Source organism: Mustelus asterias, chromosome 3 (genome assembly GCF_964213995.1).
Source record: "Mustelus asterias chromosome 3, sMusAst1.hap1.1, whole genome shotgun sequence".
NCBI lineage: Eukaryota > Metazoa > Chordata > Chondrichthyes > Carcharhiniformes > Triakidae > Mustelus > Mustelus asterias.
Genome location: NC_135803.1, coordinates 7,961,134 through 7,987,839, shown reverse-complemented (window position 1 = coordinate 7,987,839; position 26,706 = coordinate 7,961,134). Strand labels below are relative to the sequence as shown.

The following is a 26,706-nucleotide window of genomic DNA, read 5'->3' as shown; positions in this document are numbered from 1 at the left end:
CCAGAGACTGGGTTCCCAGATTCTCTGATGCATGTTGCACCTCCCCCCCCCCTCCCCCCAAAGCAGGGGGTGGTAAGAAAGAGGGACACACACCCAGCGAAAGGAATATGAGCAGATAACCATGGATATCAAATTGCCTGGCATCCAAAATGTGGCACAGTTTTGGAAAAGGTTCACCGATCTCATGAGTGGTTAAAGTCAGCGAATACATCTTCTAATGCCATCTCCTACCCACTGCATCACTAACATCATTACTTCCTCCCACAGAATATAGAGTTTTAACAAACAGAGACCCTTGTGTCTATGTCAGCCAGCCATAAACACCCAACTATGCTAATCCCATTTTCTAGTACTTCGTCCGTAGCCTTGTGTGCTATGGCATTTCAAGTACTCATCTAAATGTTTTGTAAGTGTAGTTCAGGAAGTGAGTTCCAGATTCCCACCACCCTCGGGGTGAAAAGGTTTTCTTCAAATCTGCTGCTTCTAACTAATCTAGCTGTTGACCCCTCTACTAAGGAGAAAAGTTCCTTCCTATCCACCCTATCTACGTCCCTCATAATTTTGTACACCCCAACCTTCCCTGCTCGAAGGAAGACTATCCCAGCCTAACCAGCCTCTCTTCATAGATGAAATGCTCCATCCCAAGCAACATCTTGGTGAATCTCCTCTGCTCCCTTTCTAGTGCAACCACATCCTTCCTATAATGTGGTGATCAGAACTGTACACGGTACTCTAGCTGTGGCCTAATGAGTGTTTTATACAGCTCCATCATAACCGCCCTGTTCTTATATTCTACGCCTCGGCTAATAAGTATCCCATATGTCATCTTAACCATCTTATCTACCTGTGCTGATGCCTTCAGGGATCTATGGACATGCACCCCAAGGTCTCGCTGGTCCTTGCATTGTACTGTTCATTGTGTATTCCCTTGCCTTGTTAGTTCCCCCAAAATGCACCACCTCAAACTTTGCAGGGTTAAATTCCATTTGCCATTGTTCTGCCCATCTAACCAGTCTGTCTATATTTTCCTGTAATCTGAGGCTTTGCTCCTCATTATTTACCACACCACCAATTTTCATGTTGTCTGTGAACTTACTGATCATACCTCCCACATTCCCGTCTAGATCATTAATGTACGCTACAAACAAGGGACCCAACGCCGATCCCTGTGGAACACAACACATACATACGCCACCTTACACTTTATCCATTGCATTGCAAACATTTCCAATTGCATATTACAGGACGTGCAATAAAATTAAACTTTTCACCACACAGCATTTTCCATTCTGAGGTAGATCAAGACAATTGACATTTACAAATACGTTCTGGTCCAGCAGCCTTGCAGACTGCTCAGTGTACTGCATCAACAACCTCTAACACTCAGACCTATGCCTAACATTCAGATGCTTCACCTTAATCCCTACACTCAGCACTGCCTCAAGACTCACACCCGCATCTCGCAGCTTCCACATATTCCCAGCTCTTCAGCTGTGACAGCTGCACCACTCAAACATATTGCAATGCACTGCCTCTTTACTCTCCCTAGCAGGAAAAGGTGGCACATAGCAGGCAGGAGGAGCGAAGAACAGGTGGGGACCAGCACGGTTACATATGTGTGGCATTAGAAGATGTATTCGCTGACCTGGACCACTCATGTGAAACATATGAAACAGGTGCAGGATTAGGCCATTCAGCCCTTCGAGCTTGCTCCACGACTCAACAAGATCCTGGCTGATCTGACTGTAACCTCAAACAAATGGGTGAAGATCCGCAAGCCTCTGGGGGAGGTGGTTCTCCAAATTATTCTCGTGGCTGTTGCTGAGGTTGTTGAAATTGGTGTGACTGAAACCACACAGGATGATGGTATGTTCCTATCTCATGTATTTCCTCAAATCCCAGGTCTCCCGTCAATGCTCAGCTGTCCAGACCCTGAGATCCAGAATTCTCTCACTAAACATCTCTCTCTCTCTCTCCTGTTTTCAAACTCATTGCAACCACTCCTTTAATGAAAGGCTTGGACACTGTCTGAATATCTCCATGGCTGCATTTACTGGGCGGCACGGTAGCGCAGTGGTTAGCACTGCTGCTTCACAGCTCCAGGGTCCCGGGTTCGATGCTCGGGTCACTGTCTGTGTGGAGTTTGCACATTCTCCTCGTGTCTGCGTGGGTTTCCTCCGGGTGCTCCGGTTTCCTCCCACAGTCCAAAGATGTGCGGGTTAGGTTGATTGGCCAGGTTAAAAATTGCCCCTTAGAATCCTAAGATGTGTAGGTTAGAGGGATTAGCGGGTAAAATATGTGGGGGTAGAGCCTGGGTGGGATTGCGGTCGGTGCAGACTCGATGGGCCGAATGGCCTCCTTCTGCACTGTAGGGTTTCTATGATACTCATGCTGCAACACTAGGGGGAGCACTTTGTGCAAATGTGCAGAGGCAGTGCCTAATCTCAGAGAGTGAAAGATCATTTTAAATTCAGCTGCTCCCTTCTCACTCATTCTATCGTCTGCAACTTGACAGACATCCCCAGTTAAATTTTGAGATGCAAACTGAAACCTGTCATTAGGGACTAAATTGAAACACAATCATGTTAGGATTGACTGCTCCTCAAAATCTTCTGTTCATTTGCCAGTCATTGAAATTCTTATCAGAAATACTTAGAGTTGCTTTTTTAATAAAACTTCTTGCAGATGCTGTCAAAAAGTGTTTGAGAAGCATCAAACAATGTGGGTTTACTCCAGCTTTCATTCCTTGTTAATGTTCACTTTTTTCTGCAAATGAATGGAGTTTTCAGCAGCTGGGCTCTCTCGGGAAGCCCCCCCCCCCCCCCCGCTCACTCTTTATAATTCTTGTACTTGTGAACCGGCCTTTATTTGCCACAACTGTTTAGTGTTTTGAATTTTTAAAAAAGAAAATAAATAAATAATAAAATGTTAAAATAAAAAATCATTCCCTAATATAGGGCCCAAGACATCGACTCTGTGACTCAGAGCTCCGTTAACTATCCAATGAGCTAGCTAGGTTTGTGCAGGAATTGAGATCAGCATGGTTTTTTTAATTCATTCATGAATCATAGAATCATAGAAATCATAGAAACCCTACAGTGCAGAAGAGGCCATTCGGCCCATCGAGTCTGCACTGACCACAATCCCACCCAGGCCCTACCCCCATATCCCTACATATTTACCCGCTAATCCCTCTAACCTACGCATCCCAGGACTCTAAGGGGCAATTTTTAGCATGGCCAATCAACCTAACCCGCACATCTTTGGACTGTGGGAGGAAACCGGAACACTCGGAGGAAACCCACGCAGACACAGGGGGAATGTGCAAACTCCACACAGACAGTGACCCAAGCCGGGAATCGAACCCAGGTCCTTGGAGCTGTGAAGCAGCAGTGCTAACCACTGTGCTACCGTGCCGCCGTGAGACACGGGTGTTGCTGGCTGGCCAGCATTTATTGCCCATCCATAGTTGTCCTTGGAGGGCAGTTGCAAGTCAACCATATAAGGCGGCACAGTGGTTAGCACTGCTGCCTCACAGCGCCAGGGACCCGGGTTCAATTCCCAGCTTGGAGTCTACACGCTCTCCCCGTGTCTGTGTGGGTTTCCTCCAGGTGCTCTGGTTTCCTCCCACAGTCCAAAGACGTGCTGTTTAGGTGCATTGGCCGTGCTAAATTCTCCCTCAGTGTACCCGAACAGGCACTGGAGTGTGGTGACTAGGGGATTTTCACAGTAACTTCATTGCGGTATTAATGTAAGCTTACTATGACTAATAAATCAACTTTGCTTTTTTGCTGTGGCTCTGGAGTGACATGTAGGCCAGACCAGGTAAGGACGGCAGATTTCCTTCCCTCAAGGACATTCGTGAACCAGATGGGTTTTTCCTACAATCAACAATGGTTTCATGGTCATTGGTAGATTCTAAATTCCAGATTTTTAAATTAAATTAAAATTCCACCATCTGCCATGGATGGGATTCCATTTGAGGGATTTGAACCTAAGTCCCCAGAATATTAGCTGAGTTTCTGGATTAATAGTCTAGCCATTGCCTCATTCCCACCATCAAACAGGAAAGCATTCGAATCAGATGCACAAGGACCGGTGCTGCAGAGTTGGCTGAACGTGCACGCACGCTCACTCCCAACATCCTCGGGTTTACCATTGACCAGAAACTGAACTGGACCAGCCATATAAATACTGTGGCTACAAGAGCAGGTCAAAGGCTGGAAATCCTGTGGTAAGTAACTCACTTCCTGACTCCCCAAAGCCTGTCCATCATCGACAAGGCACAAGTCAAGAGTGTGATGGAACACTCTCCACTTGCCTGGATGGGTGCAGCTCCAACAACACTCAAGAAGCTCGACACCATCCAGGACAAAGCAGCCCAATGGATTGGTACCCCTTTCACTCATTCCACCACCAACGCACAATGACAGCTGTGTACACCATCTACAGGATGCACTATAGGAACTCACAAAGGCTCCTTGAGCAGCATCTTCCAAACCCATGACTTCTACTGTCTATAAAGACAAGGACAGCAAATACCTGGAACTCCACCACCTGGAGGTTTCCCCCCAAGTTTCACCATCCTGACTTGGAAAAATATCATTGTTCCTTCACTGTCACTTGGTCAAAATCCTGGAATTCCCTCTCTAACAGCACTGTAGATGTACCTACGGCTTAGGGCCTGCAGCGGTTAACGAAGGCGACTCACCATCACCTTCTGTTGTTCCCAGGAGCAGGCTGAGGGTAAGAGAGTGGGTTTTCTGACTGTAATTAATTATTTATTTTTTCAGTTAATTTTGGGTTTAAAATCGGAGGTTTTTTTCAAAACCGGAAGTCAGGCCAGGAGAGGCCAGGGGAAGTTTTTGGAGGGTTTAAAAGTGCACCAAAGTATACAGCGGGCAGCATCGTAGCGGGCAGCAGAGTGAGTGGGAAGTTGAGTGAGCTGTCAGGGCTTTGGCTCACAGGGCTTGGACGAGCAGGGGTGAGTTTTTGTTTCCTTACACTCTTATTAACCTTTCACTGTCTTACTTGACATAAAGTGTCCAGTATGAGTGTGAAACCAGTGTGTTGTTCCCAGTGTAGGATGTGGGAGGTCCTGGAGGCATCTTGCCTCCCGGACATCCACATCTGTGAGGGGTGTGTCGAGCTGCGGTTCCTGAGGGACCGTGTTAGGGAGCTGGAACTGCAGCTCGAGGATCTTAGGCTGATGAGGGAGAATGAGGAGGTGATAGACAAGAGCTATCATCAGGTGGTCACACCAGGGCCACGGGAGGAGGCCAAGTGGGTGACGGCCAGGAAGGGTAAGGCTAGGGTGGTTGAGAGCACCCCGGTGGATTTGCCCCTGCACAACAAGTACTCCTGCTTGAGTACTGCTGGGGGGGACAGCCCGCCTGGGGGAAGCAGCAGTGGCCGTGTCTCCGCAGTGGAGTCCAGCCCTGTAACTCAGAGGGCTAAGGAAAAGAGGAGGAAGGCGGTATTAATCGGGGACTCGATGGTGAAGGGGACAGACAGGCGTTTCTGCGGAGGTAGGCGGGATTCTCGCATGGTGGTCTGCCTCCCTGGGGCCGGGATCCAGGATGTCGCTAGTCGCGTCCCGGAAATCCTGAGGTGGGAGGGAGAGGAGCCTGAGGTAGCGGTACATATTGGTACCGCTGATGTGGGTAGGAAGGGAGAAGGGGTCATGAAAAGGGAGTACAGGGAATTAGGGAGACAGCTGAGAAAGAGGAAAGCAAAGGTAGTAATCTCAGGATTACTGCCTGTGCCACGGGAAGGTGAGGGCAGGAATGGAGTGAGGTGGAGGATGAATGTGTGGCTGAGGGACTGGTGCAGGGGGCAGGGATTCAGGTTCCTGGACCATTGGGACCTCTTTAGGGGCAGGGGTGATCTGTATACAAAAAACGGGTGGAACTTGAATCACACAGGGACCAATATCCTGGCCGGTAGGTTGGCTAAGGCTACTGGGGAGAATTTAAACGAGATAGGTTGGGGGGAGGGGAGCTAGAAGAGTTGACTAGGATCAAGGAACTAATTGATGGGGGGGAGGATGCAGGGGTAAGGGGAATTACAAAATTAATGGTAGAGGAGAGGGTGCAAGTGAATGAAGGCGGTAATTTAGATAAGGGAGTAGAGGGAGAGGGTGTTCGCGACTCATCAAAGCGGGTCCAGATAAAAGCTGGAATAAGGACACTTTGCCTGAATGCACGAAGCATTCGGAACAAGGTGAATGAGTTGATGGTGCAAATCAGCACAAGTGGATACGATCTAGTGGCCATTACAGAAACGTGGCTGAAAGGTGACCAGGACTGGGAGATGAATATCCAGGGGTATCAGGCGTTTAGGAAGGATAGACAGGAAGGAAAAGGTGGTGGGGTCGCGCTATTAATAAGAGATAATATCAGGGTAGTACTGAGGGATGACATAGGCTCTGAGGAACAAAACGTGGAATCGTTATGGGTAGAGATGAGGAATAGTAGAGGGAGAAAGACACTAGTAGGTGTGGTATATAGGCCCCCAAATAATAATGTTGAGGTAGGGAGGGCTATAAACAAGCAGATAAGGGATGCGTGTAAAAACGGAACGGCAATAATCATGGGGGACTTCAACATGCACATTGACTGGCAGACTCAAGTCGGTAAGGGTGGAATGGAGGAAGAGTTCTTAGAATGCTGTCGGGATAGTTTCCTTGAACAGCATGTTACGGAACCGACGAGGGAACGAGCTATTTTGGATCTGGTATTGTGTAACGAGGTAGGTAGAATTAAGGATCTTATTGTGAAGGACCCTCTTGGGTCTAGTGACCACAATATGGTCGAATTTCTGATTCAGATGGAAGAGGAGAAAGTTTGGTCTCAAACCAGTGTCTTCTGTTTGAACAGAGGGAAATATGATAGGATGAGGGATGAATTGGCTAAGGTAGACTGGGAGAGCAGGCTGGCAGGTAGGATAGCTGAGGAACAGTGGAGGATTTTTAAGGAGATCCTTTTCAGTTCTCAGCAAAAATATATTCCAGCAAAAAACAAGGATTGTAAGAAAAGGGAGAACCAGCCGTGGATAACGAAGGAAATAAAGGAGAGTATTAAAATAAAAACAGCTGCGTACAGAGTGGCCAAAAATAGTGGAGAAACAAGTGATTGGGAAAAATTTAAGAAACAACAAAGAGAGACTAAGAAAGCGATAAAGAAAGGAAGGATAGACTATGAAGCTAGGCTAGCAATTAATATAAAAAATGATAGTAAAAGTTTTTATAAATATATAAAAAGGAATAGAGTGGCTAGAGTGAATGTTGGACCCTTGGAGGACGAGAGGGGGGAGTTAATAGTGGGAAATGAGGATATGGCTGAGTCTTTAAATAAGTTTTTTGTGTCGGTCTTCACGGTGGAGGACACAAATAGTTTGCCAAATATTAACGATAGAGGGTTGGCAGCAGGAGAAATACTTAATACAATTAATGTTACCAGAGAGGCAGTGCTGGGTAGACTAATGGGACTGAAGGTGGACAAGTCCCCGGGTCCGGATGGAATGCATCCCAGGGTATTGAAAGAAATGTCAGAGGTAATAGTGGATGCGTTAGTGATTATTTATCAAAACTCGTTGCATTCTGGGGTAGTGCCGGTTGATTGGAAAACGGCTAATGTTACGCCGCTGTTTAAAAAGGGAAGGAGACAAAAGGCGGGTAACTATAGGCCGGTCAGCTTAACGTCTGTAGTAGGGAAAATGCTGGAATCCATTATTAAAGAGGAGATAGCAGGGCATCTGGATAGAAATGGTTCGATCAATCAGACGCAGCATGGATTCATGAGGGGAAAGTCGTGCTTGACGAACATGTTGGATTTTTATGAAGATGTGACTAGGGCGGTTGATGGAGGAGAACCGGTGGATGCGGTGTTTTTGGATTTCCAAAAGGCGTTTGATAAGGTGCCCCATAAAAGGCTGCTGAAGAAGATTAGGGCACACGGAGTTGGGGGTAGTGTGTTAAAGTGGATTGGGGACTGGCTATCCGACAGGAAGCAAAGAGTCGGAATAAATGGGTGTTTTTCCGGTTGGAGGAAGGTAACTAGTGGCGTGCCGCAGGGATCGGTACTCGGGCCGCAACTGTTTACCATTTATATAGATGATCTGGAGGAGGGGACGGAGTGTAGGGTAACGAAGTTTGCAGACGACACAAAGATAAGTGGAAAAGTGAATCGTGTGGAGGACGGAGAAGATCTGCAGAGAGATTTGGACAGGCTGAGTGAGTGGGCGAGGATATGGCAAATGGAGTATAACGTTGAGAAATGCGAGGTTATACACTTTGGAGGAAATAATAACAAATGGGATTACTATCTCAATGGAAACAAATTAAAACATGCTACCGTGCAAAGGGACCTGGGGGTCCTTGTGCATGAGACGCAAAAGCCCAGTCTGCAGGTACAACAGGTGATCAAGAAGGCAAATGGGATGTTGGCCTATATCGCGAGGGGGATAGAATATAAAAGCAGGGATGTCTTGATGCACCTGTACAGGGCATTGGTGAGGCCGCAGCTGGAATACTGTGTGCAGTATTGGTCCCCTTATATGAGGAAGGATATATTGGCATTGGAGGGAGTGCAGAGAAGGTTCACCAGGTTGATACCGGAGATGAGGGGTTTGGATTATGAGGAGAGGCTGAGGAGATTGGGTTTGTACTCGTTGGAGTTTAGAAGGATGAGGGGGGATCTTATGGAGACTTATAAGATAATGCGGGGGCTGGATAGGGTGGAGGCGGAGAGATTCTTTCCACTTAGTAAGGAAGTTAAAACTAGAGGACACAGCCTCAAAATAAAGGGGGGTCGGTTTAAGACAGAGTTGAGGAGGAACTTCTTCTCCCAGAGGGTGGTGAATCTCTGGAATTCTCTGCCCACTGAGGTGGTGGAGGCTACCTCGCTGAATATGTTTAAAGCGCGGATGGATGGATTCCTGATCGGTAAGGGAATTAAGGGTTATGGGGATCAGGCGGGTAAGTGGTACTGATCCACGTCAGATCAGCCATGATCTTATTGAATGGCGGGGCAGGCTCGAGGGGCTAGATGGCCTACTCCTGCTCCTATTTCTTATGTTCTTATGTTCTGAACAGCAACTAGGGATGGGCATAAATGCTGACCTAAGCAGAGTAACTGACATCCCATAAATTAATTTTTTTTAAAATTAAAAAAGCAATTCAAAAACAGCTTCTTCCCTGCTGCCATCAGACTTTTCAATGGTCCTGTCACACATTAAGCTGATTGTTCTCTTCACCCTCTTGGTAACTGGAACACCAATAGCTGGACAATAATAAAGCAATTCAATTCAACCTGACACAATTCCGACCAGTAGCAGGAGTTAAAGTGTGACAGCAACAAAAGCAATTTACATTTGTACGGCACCTTTAATGCAGGTAAAAATCTTGAGGTGTGATGAGCATTCTAAGAAACATAGAAACTAGAAGCAGGAGGAGGCCATTCGGCCCATCGAGCCTTCTTCATCTTTCATCTTGATCATGGCTGATCATCTATTTAAATATCCTGATCCTTCCCTTCCTCCCATATCCCCTTGATCCCTTTAGCCTCAAGAGCTGAATCTAATTTCTTCTTGAAAATGTCTTGGCCTCAGTTACATTCTGTGGTAGTGAATTCCACACATTCACCACCCTCTGGGTGAAGATATTTCTCCTCACCTCAGTCTTAAAAGATTTACCCCTCATCCTCAAAATATGACCCCTAGTTCTGGACTCCCCCACCATTGGGAACATTCTTTCTGAATCTACTCTGTCTAACCCTGTTAGAATTTTTTAAGTTTCTATGAGATCCCCTCTCACTCTTCCAAACTCCAGTGAGTATAATCCTAACCGATTTAGGGCCCGATTTTACCATTGCTTCGGGTGCGGAAACGTGGTAAAGTGGGGTGTGAGGCCATTAACGCAATCCGTGCCCGCGCCCGCGCAGATGGCCACTTTACCGGGAATGGCTGCGATCCGATTCGCACCTGAAATGGGCGCAACCATGATTTAAGTGCATTTACATACATTTAAATTGAATTAATGAACTGCCCGCCCAACTTTATCAGCATTTCCCCCTTTACCACCACGTTCGCCAATCCGGAATCGCGCCGAAATGGACATTTTGAATAAAAGTCTGAATCGGGTGCTTCAGCTGCTGAAGAGGTGAGTTCAGAGCTTCCAACGGCTCTCTGACTCAGATCGGTGGTGGGGGGGAGGGAGACGGGTCAGGTCATTCTCTGGGCGGGTGGGGCCCGATCGTTGTCTAGTTTGGGGGGGGAGGGGGGGAGGGCCAATCGTTGTCTGGTTGTGAAGGGGAGGAGGGCAGATCATTGTCTGGTGGAGGGGAGGGGGGGGAGACAGGTCAGATGTATCTCTTGAGGGGAGTGAGGCCAGATCATTCTCTGGGGGGAGGAGGGAGGCCAGATCATTCTGTTGGGGGGGGGGGGGTGGAGTGAGGCCAGATCATTCTCTTGGGGGGGGGCGAAGCGGGGGCGGGGAGTGAGGCCAGATCATTCTCTGTGGGGGGTGGTGGGGGGGAGGGAGACCAGATCATTCTCTGGGCGGTGGGGGAGGGGGGGTGAGGCCAGATGGATCTCGGGTGGGGGGGGTGGCAGGGGAAGGTCCGCTGCCACTCTGCGGGGGGAAGGGGGCAGGGGGTTGCGATCGGTCTGGGTAACGGGGAGGTGGGTGGATAAGGGGGATAGCTATGTTGTGGGGGTGGGGGTGATGTCTTTGGGGGCCATCACTCCCGGTTTTCGCTCTCGGGCCGCTTTCTCCGCTTTTTGCGGCCCGGGAGCGATCTGACACGCGCGCGCTTTTTCAATTTTTTTTCTAACTGCGCACGTCGTTTTGGGTGTGATAAGCCCCGCCCACAGTGTGATTCAGACATGAGATTTTTTTTTTCAGTCTGAGTGTGTATGGGGGCGCCTGAAAGCAGATCTCCAAGTCGGATCTGAAATGCGCCCAGATTCAGCACTTAGAATAAAAATGGTAAAATCAGGCCCTTAGTCTTTCCTCATATGACAGACCTGCCATCCCAGGAATCAGCCTGGTAAACCTTTGCTGTACTCCCTCTATAGCAAGGATATCCTTCCTCAGATGAGGACACCAAAACTGGTGTAGCCTTACCTTGCATTAAGTTGATCTTTCTCTACACCCTAGCTATGACTGTAACACTACATTCTGCACTCTCTCATTTCCTTCTCTATGAATGGTATGCTTTGTCTGTATAGCACCCAAGAAACAATACTCTTCAGTTTATGTTAATACATTTGACAATAATAAATCAAATCAAACTTATAAAATTGCAGCAAAACATCCCGATCCCTATACTCAAATCCTCTCGCTATGAAGGCTAACATACTATTTGCCTTCTTTACTGCTTGCTGTACCTGTGCACTTACTTTCAGTGACTGATGCACAAGAACACCAAGGTCTCATTGAGTATCCACCTCTCTCAATTTACACACATTCAAGTAAGAATCTGTCTTCCTATTATTGCCACCAAAGTGGATAACCTCACATTTATCCACATTATACCGCATCTGCCATGCAGATGCCCACACACTCAGCCTGTCCAAATTACACTGAAGCATCTCTGCATCCTCTTCACAGCTCACCCTCCCACCCAACTTTGTATCATGTACAAATTTGGAGATAATACATTCAGTTCCCTCTTTCAAATCATTGATATATACTATGTAAACAGTTGGGGTCCTAGCTCAGATCTCTGTGAAACCCCACTAGTCGCTGACTGCCATTCAGAAAAAGACTCTTATCTTCCTATCTGCTAACCAGCTTTCTATCCATTTCAAGACATTACCTGCAATCCCATGTGCTTTAACTTTAATTTAACAGTCAGTCATGTGAGACCTTGTCGAAAGGCTTCTGAAAGTCCAAATAAACGACATCCACTGTTTCTCCTTGGTGAACTCTACTAGTTACATCCTCAAAGAATTCCAATAGATTTGTCAAACATGCTGTAAATCCATGTTGACTTTGTCTGATTATATCACTGTCTTCCAAATGCTGAGTTATGAAATCCTTGATAATAGACTCCAGCAACTTCCCCAGTACTGACGTTTAGCTCACTGTTCTATCGTTAGTTCCCTGTTTTCTCTCTACCTCCCTTTTTGAATAGTGGGCTTACATTAGCTACCCCCAATCTATAGGAACCATTCCAGAATCCAAAGAATTTTGAAAAATAACCACCAATGGATCTATTATTTCCAAGGCCACTTCTTTAAAATTTGACACCGAGTGACACAGGAAGGCATCAGGGCAGACGATCAAAAGCTTGGTCAAAGCGGTCAGTTCTAGGGAGTGACTTAGGGAGTAGAGACGTAGCTGGAGAGGCAGAGAAGGAAATGTTTCCCCAATGAAGGAGACGTGAAAGACTGAAATAAAAAAGAAAGGCCGAGGTTCTCCCCAAAAAGTTCTAAGTCCCCAATTTGTGTGAAAACTGGAGTAACTCCACTGGTTTTTTAGTGGGATTTTCAGAATGAATCTCCCACATTCTGAGCACTGCAGAGTGCCCCATGCGGGATTCACTCTGAAAATCTGGGGATGGGGCTTATTCCTGGTGGAGAGGCCGGCAGCATAGCGCTGAGCGGATCACTGCGCATGCACCAATCTGTCAGTGCCGGGATCGGCGCATGCACAGTGGCCTGCACTGCCGGCCTCCCGATCGCTGGCCAGCCCCGTGACCCCGCATCACTGCCCCTCTGACCCTCCCCACCTCCCGAATGCTGTCCTCACAGACCTCTCTGAGCAAGCCCCAATGTTTCTCCCCCGACTTCCCCATGTGGATGGCCAGCACTGATCACCTCCTCCCTCCCTCTCCCAAAGCTACAAGGGCACAGTGTCAGTGGGACACACCCCACATCCACCGATCACCACCCTATATGCTCCTATTTCCGGCACAGAACTGATTACGTGAAAAATCGTTGCCGTGGAGATGCGCGGAGGCAGTGGCGTCCAGCGGGGAGCCCACGAAACAGCCTCTGCTGATGTCTCCCGGCCCATTATGTTGCTGGAGCAGCGCAGCGGGCTGGGAGAATCATCCCCATCAACTTTTATTTTGGCAGCCCCTTTTACAATCTCGAGTCATCCCGAAACACTTAACAGCCAACAAAGTACATTGAAATGTGGTCATGTTTGTAATGTAGGAAAACACAGCAGTGGCGTCATGGTATTGCCACTGGATTGGTAATCCAGAGACCCTGGGTAAGATCTGGGGACCCGGTTCAAATCCCACCACGTCAGATAGTGATATTTGAATTCAATAAAAAATCTGGAATTAAAAGTCTAATGATGACCATGACACCTTGTCAATTGTTGTAAAAAAAAACATCTGGTTGACTAATGTTCTTCCTTGAGGGAAATCTGTTAACCTTACCTGATCTAGCCTCCATGTGACTCCAGATCCACAACAGTGTGGTTGACTCTCAAATGCCTTTTGTAATGGAGGGCAGTTAAGGATGGGCAATAAATGCTGGCCCAGCTAGCAACGCCCACATCCTGTAAATCCTGGATGGCATGGTGGCCTCACAGTGCCAGGAACACGGGTTCGATTCCTGGCTTGGGTCATAATTTTGTGGAGTCTGCACGTTCTCCTCGTGTTTCCTCCGGGTGTTCCAGTTTCCTCCCACAGTCCAAAGGATGTGCTGGTTAGGTGCATTGGCCACGCTAAATTCTTCCTCAGTGAACCCAAACAGGCACTGGAGTGTGGCGACTAGGGGATTTTCACAGTAACTTCATTGCAGTGTTAATGTAAGCCTGTTTTGTTAGTATCACAGACTAATATCTGAATCCCACCAACATTTACATGAGTAATGCGAGCTAAACCAGGTATGATCTACTACAATAGTAGTCCTGATGATGAGGAAGTGCTTCCTGACATTATTCCTCAGAGGTCTAGCTCTCATTCTGAAGTTCGAAGCCTTGATCCGAATTTCCCCCACCAGGAAACAATTTCTCTTTATCTATCCTGCCAACATCTTTAATCATCTTCAACATCTCTGTTCAATCACCCCATTTTATCTTCTCTATTCAGAGGAACACAATCCAGTCTGAGCAAACTGTCCTCATAATTTCACCCTTTACTATCATTCTGGGGAATCTGCATCCCTTCAAAAGCCTTCCTGAAGTGTGGTGCCCAGACTGAACACTTCAGGTTCTTCCTCCCTAATCCCCTTGGCTGGTGGTAATCTAAGCAGAACAAATTGTCTTCTCTTTATAGAACCCAATGGATTTTTGTTCTATTGGATTCTCATCTGAGATGGTGAAAATCCACCCTGTTATTGGTCCTGAGAGATGAGGGAGTGTCATCAGTGAATATCCATCAGTGCCAGGAGTTTGGCTGGAATTTCTCCCCCTCCAAAAGTTGGGAGGGGATCACTGACGCCCTTTCTACCACTGCTACGCATGTCCCCCAGCAAGGTCAGTTAATACTAGACTGCAAATGGGGTCGGTGCTGAGGACCAGAATATTAAGCTTCAAACATTGATTGACAGGGAAAAACGGTATATCAGTGAAGTCTGAGGTAAGGGTGATTGGAGCTCAGTGCGAGACAAGTTAGGGGCAGCAGGATTCTGGACAAGTTGCAGCCTATGGAATGGGGAGGATTGGTGGCCATCAAGGAAGTTACAGACTTACAATCAAAGTTTTCTGAGCCAAGCACTATCCCAGGCAATGCATTTACCACCCAGACCTATTAAGGAGTGTGAACACAGGCTCATAGGGCTGAGCCTGCAGCTGCCTCCTCAATTCACTCCATGAATAATAAAATAAAGCTCCACAACTAATGAATTATTTTTGTAATGCAGTCACTGTTGTAATATAGGAAACACAACAACCAATTTACACACAGCAAACTCCCGCGCGCACGCAGCAAACTCCCGCACACAGCAATGAGATAGTTGACTAGATTGAGAAATAGATATTAATTAGAGCAATCTCTCTCACGCACACAATTGCCTTTCCTCACGCACACTCACCTCTCTCTCACGCACACACTCATCTCAGAATTATCCAACTCATCTTCAAATCTACCTGAGAGAGCAGACAGGAGTTAAGGTCATGTCTGACAGATCTGTTACCCTTTGGACACTGGGTCAACCGACATTACGGTCAAAGACACTTAAACTCTCAAATTACTGTACAACGATCTCTTTTATTGTACCTGACCAAATTATCACAAAATTATCAAAACACCACTACAAAAGGTATCAAAACTTCATTGGACATCAAGTTTTCGGGTGGCACGGTAGCACAGTGGTTAGCACTGCTGCTTCACAGCTCCAGGGACCTGGGTTCGATTCCCGGCTTGGGTCACTGTCTGTGTGGAGTTTGCACATTCTCCTCGTGTCTGCGTGGGTTTCCTCCGGGTGCTCCGGTTTCCTCCCACAGTCCAAAGATGTGTGGGTTAGGTTGATTGGCCGTGCTAAAATTGCCCCTTAGTGTCTTGAGATGGGTAGGTTAGAGGGATTAGCGGGTAGATATGGGGGTAGGGCCTGGGTGGGATTGTGGCCGGTGTAGACTCGATGGGCCGAATGGCCTCTTTCTACACTGTAGGGTTTCTATGATTTTCAATCTCTGTCTTATTTTGTTATACACAAAATATCTAATCTCTGAATTATCTCGTTATACACAACGTATTCAAAAGGTATTAAAGTTTCACAAAACTATCCAAACTCATGACTTTGTTACAAGCCAGGGTGGATATTTCAAGGTGTTCTATGAAGCTCGCCTGATCTGAAACGTTTTACGTTGAATTTGTCTGGGATGAGCATGAGAGGTTTCATTTCAGGTGTGATTCAACTGACCCACGAGGAGCTTTTATCAAAAACAAAGTTTAATTAAGAATATTGTTGATGTGTATAGTAAGACAATTAGCAAGAACTTTAACAATTACAAACAAGAAACACAACCACGACAATGTAAAACTCTTAAGAAAATATCTCTGATATGTTCCAACCAAACCCAACATCAATACACAAAACCCTCCAAATAAACACAATACAGCATTGGTTAACGTCCACTTGTTACAGGAATCCAGCCTCCTGGGTTGAATGCTGAAAATTCCTTGTGAAGAAACTCAGAAAAGGTTGTAATCAAATCTGTTTCCCAAAGCACAGCTTCTTTAAGGCAAAATGGCCATAAGCCTCTCCTTCAGCTAACTGATAATAGTTTCAGGACCAAACAAGGAGGCAGGGGGAGAAAGAGACTGCTTCTTAGCTTGCTGCTAAACTACTTCCAAAAAAACTCCCCAAAATGAAACTGAAAGCCCAAAGGGAAAAATCCCTGTCAGCTGACTGCCACAAACGAAACTGAAAATCCTATCACCTGACTGCTGCAGCTTAGCTCCACCCCCAACGACATCGCTGAAGCTGTAAACTGCATGATTTTAAAAAAAACTTTTCTTAAAAGTACACTCACATGACAACTTGAACTTCGGTACCAGTGGCATAGAGATGGCACCTCCAACAGTTCAGTGTTACCTCTGTACCACACTGGAGTGTCAGCAGAAACATATGGTCTTCACTGAAGGATGTGAGGCTGGGCTTGAACCCACAAGCATCTGACTCTAAACTCAGAATGTTACCATGAGGCCAAGACTTACACTGCACACTGACAGGTACTGACCTTTAGTGGAGCGATTCTAAATTATAACCTAATATTAAACTTAAATGATGAACATCTATAAATGCTCAAACTGTATTACTGTGCCAAATCTTCTATTACACATTTTCACTTCGAATCCCTACAGTGAAGAATGAAGCCTATCAAGCCTGCACCAACAACAATCCCAACCAGGCCCTAGCCCCGTTATCCCTGTAACCCTATGTATTTACCCTGCTAATCCCCCTTACACTAAGGGGCAATTTAGCATGGCCAATCCACCTAACCTGCACATCTTTGGACTGTGGAAGGCAACCAGAGCACCCGGAGGAAACTCAAGCAGACACGGGGAGAATGCGCAGACTCCACACAGACAGTGGCCCGAGGCCGGAATTGAACCCGGGTCCCTGGCGCTGTGAGGCAGCAGTGCTAACCACTGTGCCACCGTGCCACCCCTCCTACAAGGTTAAATGTTATGACCCTGCTTTTAACAATTCAATAATACTGCCTGAGGAGGAACACAGGAATTCTCACCAGAGAAACAGGTGTGAAAGGGTTAATTGGACAGAGCTAGTCCAGTAACCATGGGGATGCTCAGTGCAATGTTATAAAATGTGCCTTTGAGCTGTTGCCGCAGTTGATAAGGAATGGCTCTCGGCAGCTCCGGTCTCAACCTCAGTGCTCATCGGAGCTCCTTCATCCTCTCCATAATGTTCATCTGCCTGGTTCAGGGTAAGAACTCACATCTCTCAAAATGCATGAATATTTCCATGGGAACAGGGAAGACTAAAAGAAGATTCAATCGAAGTTTTACAAAACAAATGGAAGATTTTTTTCAGTAGAGTGAATAGAGAGAGGAGATTTCCTCTGGTTGGAGAATCAGTGATGAATCGATTTAACATTGTGAAGAGAATAAACTAATGGGGAGAGCACGGGGAGGTGGGATCAGTTTGGGATTGATACTGGGCTATGGGGAGAGAGCAGGACAATGGGATTAGTTTGGGATTGACACTGGGCTATGGGGAGAGAGCAGGACAATGGGATTAGTTTGGGGACTGATACTGGGCTATGGGCGGCACGGTAGCACGGTGGTTAGCACTGCTGCTTCACAGCTCCAGGGACCTGGGTTCGATTCCCGGCTTGGGTCACTGTCTGTGTGGAGTTTGCACATTCTCCTCGTGTCTGCGTGGGTTTCCTCCGGGTGCTCCGGTTTCCTCCCACAGTCCAAAGATGTGCGGGTTTGGTTGATTGCCCTTAGTGTCCTGAGATGCGTAGGTTAGAGGGATTAGTGGGTAAATCTGTAGAGATATGGGGGTAGGGCCTGGGTGGGATTGTGGTTGGTGCAGACTCGATGGGCCGAATGGCCTCTTTCTGTACTGTAGGGTTTATTTTCTATGGGGAGAGAGCAGAACAATGGGATTAGTTTGGGATTGATACTGGGCTATGGGGAGAGAGCAGGACAATGGGATTAGTTTGGGAACTGATACTGGGCTATGGGGAGAGAGCAGGACAATGGGATTAGTTTGGGATTGAAATTGGGCTATGGAAAGAGAGTGGGACAGTGGGATTAGTTTGGGATTGATACTGGGCTATGGGGAGAGAGTGGGACAGTGGGCTTAGTTTGGGATTGATACTGGGCTATGGGGAGAGAGCAGGACAGTGGGATCAGTTTGGGGATTGATATTGGGCTATGGAGAGAGCACAGGGCAGTGGGAATAGTTTAGGATTGTTACTGGGCTATGGAGAGATTGTGGGGCATTGGGATTAGTTTGAGGTCTGATACTGGGCAATGGGAAGAGGGCAGGGCAGTAGGATTAGTTTGGCATTGATACTGGGCTATGGGAAGAGAGCTGGTCAGTGGGGTTAGTTTTGGGTTGACACCGGGCTGTGGGGAGAGAGAGCAGAGCAGTGGGATTAGTTTGACAATATTCCGGCAATAGTACTGAAGATTTGTGCTCTAGAACTTGCCGAGCTCCTAGCCAAGCTGTTTCAGTACAGTTACAACGCTGGCATCTACCCGGCAATGTGGAAAACTGCCCAGGTATGTCCTGTATTCAAAAAGCAGGACAAATCCAATCTGGCCAATTTCCGCCCAATCGGTCTACTCTTGATCATCAGTAAAGTGATCCACTCATGCACCACACCAGGCAAGATCATGTGTGCTTGAGAAACTGAGGAAATATAGGTTTTCATAAAACAACTTTTGTTATATCTTTAAATAGTTGCATGATTGTTTTAAGAGCTGGTTACATGATTTGATGGTGACGTCATTGGGGTGTTTCAAAGGCTCCTGCTTTTAGTTTCAGTTTGTGCTCTGTACAGAGAACATCTCTTTCAATAAACCAGTTATGTGTTACTTTGAATCTATGTGTGCAAACCACATCTTTAAAACCCACAACTCCGAACATAGTTAGGACATTACAACAGTGCAGAAAACCATTCAGCCTGCCATACCTCTGCCAACTCTTTGAAAGAGTTATTCAGTAATACACCAACTGCAACTTCCTCTCCAAGTCACTCACCTTCCTGACTTGGAAATTTATTGCCATTCCTTCACTGTCGCTGGGTCAACATCCTGAAATTCCCTCCCCAACAGCACAGTGAGTGTACCTACACCACATGGTCTGCAGCATTCAAGAAGATAGTTTCCTACCACCTTCTCAAGGGCAATAAGGGATCGCCCACATCCCATGAACAAATAAATTTTAAAAAGTTTAGTCCCACTGTCCCCATAGCTCTTCAAATGTTTATGTTTCAAACTAAGTGATTCACTTTGGAAGGAGTAACAGGAATACAGAGTACTGGGCTAATGGTAAGATACTTGGTAGTGTGGATGAACAGAGGGATCTGGGTGTCCATGTGCATAGATCCCTGAAAGTTGGCACCCAGGTTGATAGGGTTGTTAAGAAGGTGTACGGTGTTTTAGCTTTTATTGGTAGAGGGATTGAGTTTCGGAGCCAGGAGGTCATGTTGCAACTGTACAAAATTCTGGTGCGGCCGCACTTGGAGTATTGCGTACAGTTCTGGTCGCCGCATTATAGGAAGGATGTGGAAGTGTTGGAAAGGGTGCAGAGGAGATTTACCAGGATGTTGCCTGGTATGGTGGGAAAATCGTATGAGGAAAGGCTGAGGGGCTTGAGGTTGTTTTCGTTAGAGAGAAGAAGGTTAAGAGGTGACTTAATAGAGGCATACAAGATGATCAGAGGATTAGATAGGGTGGATAGTGAGAACCTTTTTCCTCGGATGGTGATGGCTAACACGAGGGGACATAGCTTTAAATTGAGGGGTGAGAGATATAGGACAGATGTTCGAGGTAGGTTCTTTACTCAGAGAGTAGTAAGGGCGTGGAATGCCCTGCCTGCAGCAGTAGTGGACTCGTCAACATTAAGAGCATTCAAATGGTTATTGGATAAACATATGGATGATATTGGAATAGTGTAGGTTAGATGGGCTTTAGATTGGTTCCACTGATCGGCGCAACATCGAAGGCCGAAGGGCCTGTACTGCGCTGTAATGTTCTATGTTCTATGTTCTATGTTCTATTTATCCAATGTCTTTTTGAATGTTACTATTGAATCAGCTTTCAAAGTTGTGAATCTTGAAATTCTCTACCCTAGAGAGGTGTGGGCTAGAATTCTCTGGTCTCGTACACCCTATCACTGCGGCCAGCGAAAATGGAGAATTTGGTGCTCAGTCAAATCTCCATTCACTGCAGCGGGACCGGAGAATCCCAGCCACAGGCGAGGTTGGAGAATTCAGACTGTGAATGTTCAGTGGTTGAATATGTCCGAAGACAGAGGTTGATAGTTTTTTTTGTCACTAAGGGTATAAGGGATAGGGATTTAGGGTGGGAAATTGGAGTTGAGATAGAAGATTAGTAATGATCTTACTGAATGGCGGAGAAGACTTGAAGGGCTGAATGGCCTACTCTGCTCCTATTTCTTATGTTCACCATTCGACCATAAGATGCAGGAACAGACGTTGCCATTCAGTCCATCGAGTCTGCTCCGCCATTCAATGAACTCATGACTGATTTGATGTGATAATCCTCAACTCCATTTTCCCACCTTATCCCCTTAACCCTTGATTTCCTTACTGATTAAAAATCTGTCTATCTCAGCCTTGAACATACTTAACGACCCAGCCTCTCGGTGTAAATAATTCCATAGATTCACTACCCTCTGAGAGAAGAAGTTCCTCCTCGTCTCTCTCCAACCTTCACCAATCTCACAAGGCAGCCAAATGCAGATTAACTTGTGGCACGAATAATCTTTCTCCACATCGCCTCTCTGGTTCTACTGCGTCTCGGATGAGTTGCTGTAAAGTCAATTCAGCTTCTTTCCATTTCCAGTTCACTTTTCCCACCTCAGCCTCTCTGACTCAGACGGAGCTCGCTTTATAAAGATGTTCGCTGAAGTTTTTGAAAACAGAGCCTTACGCCCGGTGAAGAATTTCAGCCAAACACTGGACATCAACATCACCATTAATCTCCACGCAATACTGGGCCTGGTATGGAGACATTTGAAACCTGCACTCTAACATTTCAGAGAGGCTTCGTCTAAAGTTTTCCAATGTTAAATGCTTATGATTTTCATTTTACTCTCACTCCTAGGACGAGAAACAAGAAATTCTGACGACCTACCTCTGGATGGAACAGGTAAGTGATTGAGTTTGGGTGAAAATTCAAAGTCTTACATTTAAATAGCGCCTTTCATGGCCTCAAGATCATGGGGTTGAGGTTACAATTAGATCAGCCATGATCTTATCGAATGATGGGACAGGTTTGAAGGGATGAGTGGCCTATCCTGCTCCTAATTCGTATCATCCCAAAGTGTTTGGTTAAGTAATTTTTGACATGTAGTCACTGTTGTAATGCAGCCAATCAGTGCTCAGCAGACTCCCACAAATAACAGTGTGATAATCACCAGATAATCCATGATTTTCTTCGTGATGTTGGTTAAGGATTGAGCATGCTTGCTTTTAATACTTGAAGGTTTTTTTGTGTGGGTTCCAGTCCCACTCCAGCACCTTGATTTGATTTGATTTATTATTGTGACATGTGTTAACATACAGTGAAAAGTATTGTTTCTTGTGCGCTAGACAGACAAAGCATACCGTTCATAGAGAAGGAAACAAGACAGTGCAGAATGTAGTGTTACAGTCATAGCCAGGGTGTAGAGAAAGATCAACTTAATGCCAGGTACGTCCATTCAACAGTCTGGCAGCAGCAGGGAAGAAGCTGTTCTTGAGTCGGTTGGTACGTGACCTCAGACTTCTGTATCTTTTTCCCGATGGAAGAAGGTGGAAGAGAGAATGTCCGGGGTGCATGGGGTCCTTAATTATGCTGGCTGCTTTGTCTTAGGCAGTGGGAAGTGTAGACAGAGTCAATGGATGGGAGGCTGGTTTGCGTGATGGTTTGGCTACATTCACGACCTTTTGTAGTTCCTTGCGGTCTTGGGCAGAACAGGAGCCATACCAAGCTGTGATACAACCAGAATGCTTTCTATGGTGCATCTGTGACAGTTGGTGAGAGCCGTAGCTGACATGCCAAATTTCCTTAGTCTTCTGAGAAAGTAGAAGTGTTGGTGGGCTTTCTTAACTATGGGGGGACCAGGACAGGTTGTTGGTGATCTGGACACCTAAAAACTTGAAGCTCTTGACCCTTTCTACTTCGTCCCCATTGATGTAGACAGGGGCATGTTCTCCTTTATGCTTCCTGAAGTTGATGATAATCTCCTTTGTTTTGTTGACATATTCCATTTCCTTGAGTGTGTACATGGAGTGACGCTCCTAATTTCTGAGGTGCTAGCTTTATAATGAGATGTTAAACTGAGGCTCCCCCACAACTCTTGAATGGATTTTAAAGACCCCCGTGGTACTATTTCGAAGAAGAACAGGATTTCCAGGGCAATAACAAATTATCTGGTTATGATCCCACCGCTGATTGTGGGAGCTTGCTGTGCATCAATTGGTTTGCTGCTTCATGGCAGTGAATGCATTTCTAAACTCTTCATTGGCTGAAGAGTACCAAGGGATGACTTCAGCTTGTAAAAAGGTGCAGTTGGTTCAGAATTTGCTGCAGCCAATCAATGAACAGAACCCGCCATTAGCTAGACTTGATTGTAACCCAGTCGGTCTCATTATATTTTGCGTTGTAAGTTGCTGGAATGTGGGAAATGGAAATGGTGTAGTGTCCTTGATGTCTGGCAGCTGAATGAACAGCTGTGGATTTCTTTAACCAATCAGATTGAAGTGGCCGCACAGTGGCACAGTGGTTAGCACTGCTGCCTCATAGCATCAGGGACCTGGTTCAATTCCGGCCTCGGGTCACTGCCTGTGCAGAGTCTGCATGTTCTCCCCATGTCTGCGTGGGTTTCCTCTAGGTGCTTCGGTTTCCTCCCACACTCCAAAGATGTGCAGGTAATGGCTTGGCCATGGTAAATTGCCCCTCAGTGTCCCAAGATATGTAGGTTAGGGGATTAGCGGGGTGAATGCTTGGGGTTACAGGAATAGGGCAGGGTTTGGCTTGAGTAAGATGCTCTGTCAGATAGTCGGTGCAGACATGATGGACTGAATGGCCTCCCTCTGTGCTGTAGCGATTCTATAAGGATTGTGAAATGACCCCTCAAGGTCTGAACCAGGAAGTTTCAATCAGAATGGTGAATTCAATGTTAAATGAGAGACAGAAAATGAAACTAAGAGAGGGTAGAAAAGTTTGTATTGCGAAAGAAAAAGATTGAAGAATTCTTTTTGGACTTTTATCAATATTTTTTATCTCTGTTAGAACCTGGTTAACAGGTTGATGGGGGAGGGGGGGTTAGAGAGGGGCGGTTTGAGGGGGTTGTTTGGGGAGGTTGATGGAGGGGTGGGAGTTGGGGAGGTTGAAGGGGGAGGGTGGGTTTGGTGGGGTTAATGGGGAGGGGGGTTGATGGGGGAGCAGCGGTTGGCGAGGTTGATGGGGAGGGAGGCTTGGGGAGGTTGATGGGGGGGGTTGATGGGGGAGTTTGGAGGGGTTGATTGGGGAGGGGGAGGTTTGGGAAGGCTGATGGGGAGGGGGGTTGGGAGGTTGATGGGGGAGGGGGAGATTTGGGGAGGTTGATCGGGAAGGGAGGTTGATGGGGAGGGGGCGTTGGGGTGCTGAAGGGGAGGGGGATGGGGGTTTGATGGGCAGGGGGGTTTGGGGGGGTTGATGAGGGAGGGGGAGGTTTGGGAAGGTTGATGGGGAGGGGGAGATTTGGGGGATTGATGGGGGAAGGGGTTGGGGGGGTTGATGGAGAGGGGGGGTTTGAGGGGGTTGATGGGGAGGAGGGTTTGGGGGGGTTGATGGGGAGGGGGTTTGGGGGGGTTGATGGGGGAAGGGGTTGGGGAGGTTGATGGAGAGGGGGGGTTTGAGGGGGTTGATGGGGAGGGGGGTTTGGGGGGTTGATGGGGGAGGGGTGTTTGGGGGGCTTTGTGGGGAGGGGGTGTTGGGGGGGGGTTAATGGGGGAGGGTGGGTTGGGGGGAGGGGGAAAATTCCAGATTTTTATTGAATTCAAATTTCAACATCTGCCCTGGGGGGAGGGGAGTGGGGAGGGTGCGAAGGGGGTGGGAGGCAGTGGGTTTTTCCCCAATATTGCAGGTTGTAAAAAGACGTCTGCTTTCTCTTGCAGAGTTGGTTTCATGAGTTCCTGGTTTGGGACCCATCAGATTTTAATGGGAAAGACTTGGTAGCTCTGCCGACGGAGATGCTGTGGCTTCCTGACACCCTCATCGTTGAGATGTAAGTGAAGACTAGCACATTACCCTCTTACCAGCCACAGGCTCTCAGCCGTGACTGAGGTTTTGCATGTTGGCTTTCAGCTCGAGGCCTGGCCCCGCAGTGCCTCACTCTGAGTATATCACCTGCCTGTAAGGTTCACTTGTCACTCTGTCACTTCCTACACTGTGGGAACACTATGTCCTTAATTCCCAGCACTGGGATTGTCACCTCTGGTTTGAGTCTCATTGATACACGCAAACACATGCACACATACCCACTAGACAAATAAGGTCTTCCCATTCTTCCGCAAGAAGACACACATTTTATTGCCCTCCCGCCAGTACATTGGAAGGCAAGGGGGCACATTAAATCCAGAAAGCAGCCTGCCCACTGCCTACCCAGCACCCTGCCATCCACCACCCTGTTACCCTATCCACCCTGGCACCCTATCTTCCTTATACTCATTCATGGAATGTGGGCGTCGCTGGCTGGGTCAGCATTTACTGCCCATCCCTAATTGCCCTTAAACCGAGTGGCTTACTCGCCCATTTCAGAGGGCAGTTAAGAGTCAACCACATTGCTGTGGCTTTGGTGTCACATGGAGGCTAGACCGGGTAAAGACAACAGATTTCCTTCCCTAAAGCACATTAGTGAAATAGACAGATTTTTACGACAGTCAACAATGGTTTCATGGTCATCATTAGACTTTTAATTCCAGATTTTTAGTGAATTCAAATTTCACCATCTGTCACGGTGGGATCTGAACCCGGGTCCCCAGAACATTACCTGGGTTTCTGGATCACTCATCTAGTGACAATGCCACCACAACATCACCTTCTGGCTCTCACCTTAGCCACCTCCCCACTTACCTCACTCACACTCATTCGCTAACACAGTGAGAAACTATTTAAATGTCCCAAAGCTTTTCACTGTGTTACTGAATGAAGGCTTATCAAAATTACAAGAAAGTGTGGCTTGGAATCTCCCCCAGGATGCTGCACCACAAGGAAGGACTTGGAGAGCAGGTGCCCTCCGCAAAGAACAGTACAGCACAGGAAACAGGCCCTTCGGCCCTCCGCATTTTGGAAAAGGCCCGGTTTGGAAGTCTGGGCCAGAAGCTCTGTTGTTGGTTAATACAATGGATGCAGAGCAGTGATCTGATGGCGACTGCCGCTCCTCAGAAGATTTGGCCCATTCATCCAATCGGGGCAATTTTAGCCAGACCCAAAACTGACAGAAAAAGCGAGAAGTTAACAGGTTTAATTTGTTCTGTTTTGAAACAGGGTTGACGAGGATAAATCACCTGACACTCCATACCTATATGTACATCACACGGGGCAGGTTATCTATGGGAAGCCTCTGAGAATCGTCAGCTCCTGTAATCTCAACATTTTGTACTTCCCATTTGATATTCAGAAATGTCCACTCACAGCTTCGCCCATCATCTTTCATGGTAACCATTCATTGACTGTTTTTTACTGGTGTCTGAGTTCAACAGTATCAGGAACATTTGTGACTTAATGTCAGCCACCTGAGCTTAAAGTCACAAGAACAGAGAATTCAGGAAAAACTCAGCAGCTCTGGCAGCACCTGGAAGGAGAGAAAGCAAATGTTTCGAGTCATTTTGTCTTTTTATCTGAGCTGTTCTGATGAAGAGTCAAACGGACCTGAAACGTTAATTCTGGCTGGAATTTTCCGGCCTTTCTTGTCAGCGGGATTCTCCAGTCCCGCTGCAGTGAACAGAGATTTGGCTGAGCGCCAAATTCTCCAACCTTGCTTGCAGTGGCAGTGGGGCATGAATGGCCGGAGAATTCTGGTCTCTGTTTCTCTCTCTACAGATGCTGCCAGGCCTGCTGAGTTTTTCCAGCATTTTCTATTTTTGTTCCAGATTCCAGCATCCACAGTATTTTTGCTAACCTAACGTAACAGCAAGAATGTGGAGTAAGTGTGCAGAGATCCATCGACATTATTGATTGGGTGAACCCAACGCTTGGGCAGGATTCACACAGCACTAACCAAATTCAGTAGTCGTACCCAGGGTGGACCAGGGTGGTTTTTGTGTGGAAAGGAGTATTTAATGGGGACATGTAGAGGGAAATTTACTCTGTATTTAACCCATGCTGGGTGGCAGAGTGGTAATGTCACTGGGTTGGTAATCTCAAGACTCGGGCTGACGCTCTGGCTGTCTGGGTTCAAGTCTCACCATGGTGAAATTGATGTTTGATTAATAGAATCCGGGATCTAAAGCTGGTCTCAGTCACGGGGAGCTTGAAGCTATCATCGATTGTCATTAGAACCAATCTGATTCACTCATATCCTAAACAGAAGGATATCTGCTGCCTTTACCTA

At 46.9% G+C, this 26,706-nt stretch overlaps 1 protein-coding gene across 1 annotated transcript in view; it reads left to right on the top strand.

Annotated features, from left to right (window-relative positions):
• Nucleotides 1–17,265: 17,265 nt before the first annotated feature.
• LOC144485767 (5-hydroxytryptamine receptor 3A-like) overlaps nt 17,266–26,706 on the top strand; it is a 20,287-nt gene continuing 10,846 nt past the window's right edge. The window contains exons 1-5 of the mRNA XM_078203855.1: nt 17,266–17,350; nt 20,970–21,127; nt 21,231–21,275; nt 24,269–24,378; nt 25,641–25,810. Of these exons, the coding sequence (XP_078059981.1) occupies nt 17,266–17,350; nt 20,970–21,127; nt 21,231–21,275; nt 24,269–24,378; nt 25,641–25,810 (568 nt within the window). The remainder of the gene's footprint in view (nt 17,351–20,969; nt 21,128–21,230; nt 21,276–24,268; nt 24,379–25,640; nt 25,811–26,706) is intronic.